The following is a 10,792-nucleotide window of genomic DNA, read 5'->3' as shown; positions in this document are numbered from 1 at the left end:
TAAATGGAAAATTCATTGTGTTTTGATGGCTGTTATGCTAACCCAACACTAAAGCTAAAAAAACAACAACCAGATTTTAACATTTATAATGATTGCTATGAAATTTTACCTTCAAATATCAAATATCTATGTGGGGGGCATTTGTGGAATGGCAACTTTCAAACAGGCAAGGAAACCACACCAAAACATGTCCAGAAGTAGCAGTATTATCCACATGCAATGTCCAATGGGAAGTGGTAGGAAGGGGCAATCCACCCTCCATGAACATGTCCCACTGAGCCAAGGGTCAGCAAACCCCAGACCCAAGCCCAGGCATACACCGACACAGACTGACCATGGAAAACTTTGTGTTATAGAATATTAAATACCACCTAACTCCTTATTACAATCCCGGGCATTAGGTGCAGCTCTTTTGTGTGACTAATATACTTTATTTAAATTTTTTTGTATTAGTATATATTCTTTACCTTCTTAAATATCCTTTTATAGATTCTCTCTTCCTTTCCTTTTCATATTTGTTTTTGTTCTTCTCAGTACCACAGGGACAGCACCTAATTTCATTGTACTCGTTACAGGGACAATAAAGCTATTCTGATTCTGACATACCTTCAGAAACTAGTCACTAGCCACTTTTCAAATTTGAAGTGTTTTATTAGTGCTCAAATATGGGACTTTTTTCCATATATTATTATTCATATATTTCAAATATATATATATATTGAAAAATTTAAAAACTTGATCTATAAATGGGCGACCGTGGCTCAGGGGGTTGGGAAGCGTATCTGTGACCGGAAGGTCGCCGGTTCGATCCCCGGGCTCTCTGTCCTGGTCGTTGTGTCCTTGGGCAAGACACTTCACCTACCGCCTACTGGTGTTGGCCAGAGGGGCCGATGGCGCGATATGGCAGCCTCGCTTCTGTCAGTCTGCCCCAGGGCAGCTGTGGCTACAGCTGTAGCTGCCTCCACCAGTGTATGAGAGTGAATGAATAGTGGCATCGTAAAGCGCTTTGGGTGCCTTGAAAAGCGCTATATCAATCCAATCCATTATTCATGTTTTTAACATTTTTTATGCATATCAGTGTTAAGTTGATTTAAGATGGAATGATATATATGGGTTAGTGAAAGCATTTCACTGCAACAGAATGCTTGGTATTACACTATGAACTATATAGAAGGTTGTGTTTCCTGGCTTAATTTTAATTGTTCTCTTTCTGCCAACAAATTATTTCAAAATTGTATTGCAATTTTATAGAATCAGAAACAGCTGCAAGGTTCTGTCACAGTGACTACAAGTACAAGGAACTTCATTTGGAGAATCATTAAAGAATTTCGGTTTCTGCTTGACCAATTATTGTTTGTTTTGTTGTTGTTGTTGTTGTTTCTTTTCTTGGGTTTACTTACGAAGAGTGTTGTCTCCACCAGGAGTAGGTTAGATAGTGTGACAGGTGCAGGAAACCGGATCCAGCACGTCAATTATCAGAGGTGTTTGCGCAACAGCTCACTTACCCAAATGACCAAGCTTGCCACCTTTACGTTTCCATGGAACTGTTGTTTACAGTGGGTAGTGTGAAAAGCTGCAAGCTCACAAACGGAACTGAGTTCAGCTGGCAGCACATAAAAATGTCTTCATATGTCTTTATTTCCATTCATGCAAACTGCTGCTGGAGACCTCTGCATTACTCTGCCAAATCGAGCCCTGCACTCACAAATTTTAATGTGGCCCACTTATCAGTTTAGGTTCCAAATATTTTGTCCCACCTAGTTGTTGCTGAGGTCTGCACGCGTGGTGCACATGCTAAAATCAACAATCTGAAGCAAACGTATTCTGAGAATGACGGGGAAGTGAAGTACTCCTTTATTAACTGTTAAGAGACGCTATGCATCCTTCTGCCAAGTTTATGACGTTCTGTAACTAGGAACTGAATTTGCGTCAAAAAAAAAATTTGAAGAGGAAAATGTGAATAAATAAAAAGTCCAGCAGAGCTATTGCTATTGTCGCTCTTGATTTTTTTGTTGTTTGATGTTCTTGAAAGCGGAGCTGCTGCCCGTTGTCATGGTGATAAATGAGCCAGTGTCCAAACACTGACGTCTGTCCCGCACTGATGATCCATCAAAGGCATCTCCATATTCGTTAAATTCGCTCTGACTACGCCCCAATTACCGGGCGTGTCTGCACTGTGCTGATGGAGATTCCGGTTTTTTTGCAGCCTGCTCCACCTGCTTTTCAACCGTAGCGGGTTTGAATCCGATTTAGTCTAACAGCAGCAGCAGCAGCAGCAGGATGGCCTCCAACACTAGGACTATGGCAAACCTTCCCAGCGGGGTCGGAATATGTGCGACCCTCCCCGACATCCTGTACCTCCCAGAACTGGTAAGAAACGGCGATTGTAGGAACTTTTCTCTGTCACACAGTTTTTACTCACAAAACATGCAGAAACTTTCTTATCCAGAGATGTTCAGATGGAAAGCCCTTAAAAAATAATTTTAAAAAAAGAAAAGAAAGAAAATAACTTTTAACCATTTTCTACTTTTTATTTCAGTGACGGTTTTTGTTTTCTGAAGGACAAAATTGTTTCATTTCTGGTTAACCTGTGGTTCAAAATATATTTATATAGTAGGTATAGTGTAAAAGTAAGTTACAAATAAGGTTAACCTTCTCGCTTTCTCTTCACAGCAGTAGTAAGAGGAGCTGATTTACAGCCACTTTGCAGAGAACGTTTTTGCGCTCTCCTGTGCCTAATTTTAAGTTGGCTTCACCCTACTGATAACTGAAGTTTATAGGATGCTGACTGAGGGTTAATGATGTGGGTGTGTTAGGAGTAGGATAATCTTCCTACATGAGCAATATTACAATTAATTATATTCCAGTGAATATGTCATGAGCCAAACATCACAATAGGCGGAGGACAGACCGAGCAGGTTGGATTCCTATGATGACTCTGTGCAGTGGAGGAAAACAGATATGAAAAGAAAAAATGTTTTCATAATCCACGTTTAGCTTAAGAAAATGTCAGCAGTGGAGGAATGTCGCAGGTGTTTTCACATGAATGTGTGCGAACAGGTGGAGTTCAGACAGTGATGAAATACGGTGGAGGAGGGTCAGGCTCCCTGAATAATGCAGTCTGTCAATCATTAAAGGTGTAGAGTAAACGAAGGCAGTCATGCCTGTGCTGCATGCCCAAGTAGAAGTACAGGTTCTACAAATAACTGCAACACACGTTGTGGAAACATATAATTTCCTTAAACTAAAGCTTTATGATCGTCCCAGATCTAACTGAGGCTGTCATTTAGGGGCTTCTAAGCCCGTGTGGAGATTTTTCACATGTTCCAGCTCTTCTCATGTGTACATGATGTATACATGTTGTTGCAGGTTTTTGGTGGTCTGGTGTGGATCTTGGTGGCATGCACACTGGTAGTGCCAGAAAATCCTCAGGGCTGGGTCATGTTTGTCTCTGTCTTCTGCTTTGTGATGACTTTTATCTGGATGGTGGTGTTTGCCTGTGGGAGACATCATAATAAAGCCAGCTGGGCAGCAGCAGTAAGTCCTCCACAAATCATATCGCACACACTTACTTGTCCTTGCTGCTTGGCAGCTGTCTGATTGTTGAACTTTTATCTCTATTTTTGTTATAAAAGTAGTTATAAAGCATCTTGAGGCTATTGTTCTTGATTTGGTGCTATATAAATAAAACTGACTTAAAGTGTGTTTCATTCCTGTTTATGTAGCTCTATCATACCTGTCTTGACTCCAGTAGCAGGAAGTACCCCTCGCAGATAGAGGATCCAACTTATACGCAATAGAAATTGACCAGCCTGAAGTCCTACCTCGTTGTTTTGTCTGTTATAAGTATAATACAGCGAACAATATTAATATGGTTGCTTCAGAGAAACACGGATCGTTCTAATTGCAAATAAATGCAGTTAAATGATGGTAGATATACAGCATCTACCTTCATCATCAACCCTGACACATGCCTCACTTTAGAGGTAAAAAAGAGACAGGAAACAGAGATTTTGGCAGAGTTTTAAGGAAAACGCACCCTTCCTTATAATTCTATATAATATACATATAGTACATATCATTTTATATAAACCACAATTAAATGTTACAATTTAAGCCACTTTACTTTTCCTTCTTGAGCTTGTGTCCATTATATGTCATTGTTCTGAACTTTTCTTCTGCCGTGGTTAAATGACAAGCATCAGTGCAAGATTGCTTTGACAGTCTTCTTCGGTTGCTTTCCGTGGTGCTCTGACACCTGATATTTAAGAATTTGCAGCTACAAAACAAGTTTTTTGATGCAAACACACACAACACAATAGCTTTACATGCCAGTGTTTGACAGGATTTTGCAACTATATGTGTGTTTTGACTCTATGCCAATGCAGGCAGTCACCACTTTGAAGACATCACCACATAACAATGTCTCGCTCTTTTTCTTCCTACTCTGTCAGGACTTTTTGTATCATGGCATTGCTGCATTCTTCTACCTCAGTGCTTCAGTGGCGTTGGCCAAAGTGACGCTGGATCTAAGCGGAAAACAGAGCAACAACACAACTACAGGACCACGCAACTACAAGTTGGACGTCTCTGCAGTGGTGAGTCAGGCTGTTCACCGAGTTGTTGCTTGGGTGACACAAAGAAATGAATGATTATAAAGCTAATGAAATAAAGCCCACAGAGAATTACACACTGGTTGCAGTTTTCTTTCAGAGTTGGCTCTCAGTGAGTTGAAATAGTGATACAAGAGGTAGTCGTATTTCAGTGAGGCAAACATAAAAATACCAAATAGTTTTTATTGCATTAATTCTTTCAGGCATCATTTTTAATTTTACTTTAAATGTACTGATTTTTTTACTTTACTTTGTAGATGTTCCGTTTTTGTTTTGAGGTATTTAACCTATTTTAGATCATGTTCTGATTAGTTGTTTTCTTTGGATCTTTTAATAAGAAAAAATGGGAAGAATCAGAAGAAATCAAGTCAGTAGAATATTTGCACAGATCTTCATGAATTTCTGTCTGTCGTGGATGTAATATTTGATCAACTCCATAGCCCTAACTTAAAAAAAAACATAGGAGGCTATCATTACCTAGTAAAATGATCCCAAAATACTAAAAATAACTTTGAAATCTCACCTGCTTTACTTCTGCAGTCTTCTGCTGTGTAAGTAGCGACTCGCTTAGTAGACATTTTTGTCGCTAGTGGTTTTCTATCCATTTGTAATTGTTTTGTGTCTATTTGCATTAATGTTCTATGTCTTTGTAGTCATTATATTCTATTATTTCTTGTTAATTAACTTGTTTTTTGTCTTTATACTAAGCTAGGCTAAAGTGGTTTTAATTTAGATGTTAAGTCTCAACAAAAAAGAGAATGTTTGGCACATTGTCAAACAACGGCTTTGAAACTGAAGCCAGCCTATTTTTTAAAATATGAAACTACTTACCGGTAAGAATAAACTTTTAGTGCACTCAAGGTGGTGAAGTGGAGACTATTCTAAAACCTCTTTCTCCAGGGCAAATATTTCATTGCAGCAGCAGCAGCAGCAGCAGATCTGCTTTAACATTTAGCTCTATCATACAAGATTTACTCTCAACAAATGACTTCTAATCAAAGATGGATATTATCAACAATTTAGCTTCAGTAATACCCGGAGGAAATGTTATATGTTGCTGTTAACAATGCTTAAAATCTGATACTGTGTTGGTTTGGATTTTTTTAAGGCTTTAAGTTTCAGTGGTTCAAAGATCATTTAAGGTGTTGATGACCTCCTGATGTTCTCTGTCTTTGCAGGTTTTCTCATATGTAGCCACTCTTCTCTACTTCGTCCACACAATCCTGTCTGCCATCCGATGGAAATCTTTCTAGAAGCTTTCTCCCTATAAACCTCATGAGCAGAACTGAATTTCATTTTGTACATACGGAAATGCTGATATGACGGGGGTTTGGTGATGGAGACTGTCAAGTTACTGATGTGGCGTTTCCCTCTGCTAAATGAAAGACGATCTGGATCTCACTGTGCCTCACACTGCCTCATATCTACTGTTAACTTCCAGAATACCATACCACAGTATCACTACTTACAGCCACAAGATTAAAACCAGGGGCCACACAGCGTGTAGGAACTGGATATTTGTGAATGTGCTGGGATGCCAAGCACTGGAATGCGAAAGGTGGATCCTTTGCACTCCTTATCCCAGGAATAATGGGGTCTGAGATTAACACCTTAGATTAGTTTCAGATTTCATTTGCCATTTTAAATAGTTCTCATTTTGCAAACATTTTTAAGTTGACAAAGTGTTCCAATAAAACCCTGCTTTGTAGTAAAATAATCAATGCTACGTATATGTCAGTAGTTTTAATGTTGTGGCTGTTTTGGTAAATGGTAAATGGCCTGTATTTGTATAGCGCTTTACTTAGTCCCTAAGGACTCCAAAAGCGTTCACAATCACTACTCAAGCTCTCATTATATAGAAATGTCAGAGCGCCAAAATAAAGAATAACCAGGATAGGAACAGAATGATTGTATAGCCAGACATAAAAAGATTTATCACTGCCCTGCAAAACTGAGCAAGCCAGCTTACTTAGAAAGACTGAGGGACTAGAGAGACAAGCTTAGCGTCACTTTTCTTTGCTGATATCAGAACACTTGATATCATTTGGCGAGGAGTGAACTCATCACTTGAATGATCATTCTGCTACACTCCATGAAAATAATATTTGACATATTTAGTTTAAATTAATGTGATAATTAATTTATCAGTGATTAATTTCAGGTTCCCATGGGTCCTTTACTCCTTTTCTTCTCATCATTATTATTTGGATAACTTTGTCCTTTAATGAAAACCTTTCGATTAATATTATTGTTCTGCTCTCAGCTGACTAAAGAAAGGAGCGGGTGGGGAAACATTTATATTTTTGTAGGTTTATTCACACTTTCTTTGAAATTAAATAAATTTGGGGTTTTTTCATGAAATATGTGAAGTGTTTCTGTATGCTATATTACCAGATTTTTTAAGGTGAATACAATACATTCAGACAGAGATTGTGGTTTGTTGAATAGTTATGCTACGTGTTGAGTGCTTACAAATTTTATGCCAAGGAGTCCAGACCAAGTCTGCTGTGACACACACAAAAGGTGATTTTGCGCACTTGTTTTTGTATCAGTTTGTGAACAGATTTTTTCAACATAATGCAGTTCATGCAGTGTGAATATGTGGTATATAGAAACAGTATCCATTACATCACCAACTTTGAGCTTTGAAACTTTGAACTAGGACTGTAGTCGCGATTTTAATGTAAACATGGGGAACCAACCTTAAGAAGGGTCAAAAACTAGTTCCAGAGAAGAAGTTTAGCTAAATACAAAATAATTTGTCAATAATTTATTAATGAATAAAGAAAATCTGTTCCGTTCAATCAAATTTCATTTATATAGTGCAACATGATAACAACAGTTGTCTCAAGGTGATTTATATTTTAGGGTAAAAACTCTATAATAATATAGAGAGAACAGAAACCCCCAAAATTAGATGACCCCCTACGACAGGGGTGGGGAAGCTTTTTTATATGAAGGGCCATTTAAATGTTTATATATTTCTCAGAGGGACATACTATTATGAACACATACCTAGGGATCCAAAAAGAAAGACCAAAAAAGCTACATGAGGTTTCAGCTCGCCAACACACCTCACAGCAGCCGGAGGTGACAACACAAGCTTGACACAGGGGTCGAGGGGACACGGGAGAGAGGGCGACAGAGACAAGACTAAGACACACAAAGGACAAGGGAGACTTAAACACAAGTTAGAACATAATACAAAAAAGGCACAAAACTCAAAATGCTGGTTCAAGATGAACCAGAACTATGACGTAACCAACTGCAAAAAAATAATGATGAGATTCATTTAAGATAAGATAAGATAAGATAAGATAAGATAAGATAACCTTTATTAGTCCCACGTGTGGGAAATTGTGTTACAGCAGTGGACAATCCAAAGTTACATGGAAAATTAGAAAAAAGAAAAACACTGGAATAAGATTTCAATAGATACTGTACACAACTGTACACAATAGAATAGAATAGAATAAAATAATATATACAATCGAATAAAATAGAATACAAATGCTATATACAATTGAGTATAATACAACGATGCCAGAAAAGAGTATTGCACTTCATTTGCACTTAATTTGAGATTACAGAGCACAAAAACTGCTACTGTTCTGAAGTGCATTACTATTTAACTATTGATTACTGAATTGGCCAAGTGGTTACATTCTTGGGATTTACATGTAAACAGAACAGCTAGAAAGAGACACAACACGAGATAGAAATGGATAGCAGCCATGAATATTTCACGTAGCAGAAGCTTGTTGCTTTTCTTTTCTGTTTTTAACCACAGTAGCATTTTACTGCTAGAGCAGCAGAACAGCATGAAGCAGAAGCATTAATGATTTATATCAGTTAAATAACAACAATAGCATTTGTCCTGAAAAGCAACTGATAACTATATTTTAATCACTCGAGCAATTTCTTCTGACATAAACACATAAACAACAAGATCCTTATAGCGTTATTTCCCGCTGTTATGAAGCATTGAATTCATTTGACAGCTGTACAAACTTAATCAAATTTTTAAAAAGTAGTGTGGATGAGTCATCTCCAGATATTTTAGCTCAGGACATGACTGAGCTAAAATAACCACTACTCTTTTTATTCTGGGTCAGTATGAAAAGACCCAGTTTGATCTTTTTATTCTGACCAGCAGTGAAGAGTTTAAATCAGAGAAAACATGAAAGCAGGTTTTATAGAAGTACAGCAGAGAGCAAATACAGAACACGGTGCCTCATACACAAGATGTGTTTCCATCACTTCAGAGATGCACGTTTACATTGGCATATTAATTTCATGGAAAACTCCCATGATCATAACCAGTATTTATTTAAAACTTAATCCTAAACCTCACAAGTTCATCCTCGTGGGGACTTGCTTCATGTCAAGAAAATATAAGTACACATGGAGCCATACTGGCAGTGTGGCAGGTCAGTGAACTGTAGCTGTGATGGATAATTGATGAGAAGGCAGGAGGTGATAATAGCAGAGTATTTCATGAAACTGAAGACGAGAGAAGCCCTGGGATGATGCAGTCTGTCTAAATGACTATGACATCCTAATCTCAGACAACAAACAGTTGATAAGCATTATGGACAAAGATTCATGTCTGTGCCTCTTTTGTGGATAGTCTTGATGTTGTAGACAGCAGTGATCCTCCAACTTTGTGTCACCATTTTGGATTTTGATTGACGTAGATAACAAGAACATATAATAAAAATTTGACATTTGACTTTATAAATGGAACACAACAACCCCTCATGCTCAAAGCTCTATAAAGATAGAGGGAACCGTTTGGTGCAGTAATTGGAACTGACCCACACAATTCATCCAACCCCACTCCAGCAACTTTGGTTGCTGATTTTTAACTGCGTACCAGAACAATATACACATTTCTTGTCCGACAGGTTATTGTCTCCCCAGAAACTCTCCCCTTGTGCTTTAGGAACTCTGTTTTTTCCCATTTGTATTTTCGTTTTTACTATTTCTGTTGTGTTTTGTGTGCTTTTGCAGTGTTTTTCTTATTGCTGGTGTTTTCTTAAGTTGCAGTCCATTTGGCCTCTAAGGGCCACCGTAGCTCTCTTTATTCAACACCATATTATAACAGCGCACCGTTCACAAACTGTTTGCTCCTCCTGAACATCAACACCTGGCAATAATTACTTGTGCCTACCTTAAATAGATTCACCGTACCAGGAAACAACACACACACACTAAAGGTGACCCCTGGCGGCAGCTATAACAACCCCCAAAATGGGCCCCACAGTGGTTAAATTGCACATTAGTTTAGGCACAAAGAAAACTTCTTGTCCTTCTGTGCTTGATACTGTCGACCATAATATCCTATTAGAGCGATTAGAACATGCTGTAGGTATTACAGGTACTGTGCTGCAGTGGTTTGTATCATATCTATCTAATAGACTCCAGTTTGTGCATGTAAATGGAGAGTCCTCTTCACACACTGAGGTTAATTATGGAGTTCCACAGGGTTCAGTGCTAGGACCAATTCTGTTTACATTATACATGCTTCCCTTAGGCAGTATCATTAGAAGACATAGCATACATTTTCACTGCTATGCTGATGACACCCAGCTCTATCTGTCCATGAAGCCAGATAACACACACCAATTAGTTAAACTGCAGGAATGTCTTAAAGACATAAAGACCTGGATGGCCGCTAACTTTCTGCTTCTAAATTCAGATAAAACTGAGGTTATTGTACTCGGCCCTGAAAATCTTAGAAATATGGTATCTAACCAGATTCACTCTGGATGGCATTCTTGGCCTCCAGTAACTGTGAGGAACCTTGGAGTCATTTTTGACCAGGACTGCTTTCTTCATTTGACAATATCTCTAAAATTAGAAATATCCTGTCTTAGAGTGATGCTGAAAAACTTTGTTCATGCATTTATTACTTCCAGGCTGGACTACTGTAATTCATTATTATCAGGATGTCCTAAAAACTCCCTGAAAAGCCTTCAGCTAATCCAAAATGCTGCAGCAAGAGTACTACAGGCTATGTTTTTCTTTGCGGAAGTTTATCCAAACATTTTTATTGCTTTGTATCCTCCTGAGAACCAAGGAAAAACGATCTTCCAATTAACTTTTTTTGTTGTAATTTCCTCGTTCTTTGGGCAGAAGCCACCCAAACACATGAGATATCATTGGAAAGCCCAGGA

General features: G+C 38.3%; 1 protein-coding gene across 1 annotated transcript; it reads left to right on the top strand.

Annotated features, from left to right (window-relative positions):
* The first annotated feature begins 2,225 nt into the window (after positions 1-2,225).
* Positions 2,226-6,974, top strand: LOC102295828 (myelin and lymphocyte protein). The gene is made up of 4 exons (XM_005941233.3): positions 2,226-2,370; positions 3,370-3,537; positions 4,455-4,598; positions 5,792-6,974. Exons 1-4 carry the CDS (start codon positions 2,281-2,283, stop codon positions 5,864-5,866), a joined length of 477 nt encoding a protein of 158 aa, XP_005941295.1. The 5' UTR covers positions 2,226-2,280; the 3' UTR covers positions 5,867-6,974.
* Positions 6,975-10,792: the final 3,818 nt, after the last annotated feature.

This window comes from Haplochromis burtoni, unplaced genomic scaffold, assembly GCF_018398535.1.
Source record: "Haplochromis burtoni strain Fernald_Lab_line unplaced genomic scaffold, NCSU_Asbu1 Contig_303, whole genome shotgun sequence".
Taxonomy (NCBI): domain Eukaryota; kingdom Metazoa; phylum Chordata; class Actinopteri; order Cichliformes; family Cichlidae; genus Haplochromis; species Haplochromis burtoni.
Note: the sequence above shows the minus strand (reverse complement) of the source record. Positions and strands in the feature narration are given on the sequence as shown.

Coding starts and splice junctions, on each gene's coding strand:
- LOC102295828 (XM_005941233.3), top strand. CDS start 2,281: ATGGCCTCCAACACTAGGACTATGGCAAACCTTCCCAGCGGGGTCGGA. Junction 2,371..3,369: donor TCCTGTACCTCCCAGAACTG/GTAAGAAACGGC, acceptor ATGTTGTTGCAG/GTTTTTGGTGGTCTGGTGTG. Junction 3,538..4,454: donor AAGCCAGCTGGGCAGCAGCA/GTAAGTCCTCCA, acceptor CTACTCTGTCAG/GACTTTTTGTATCATGGCAT.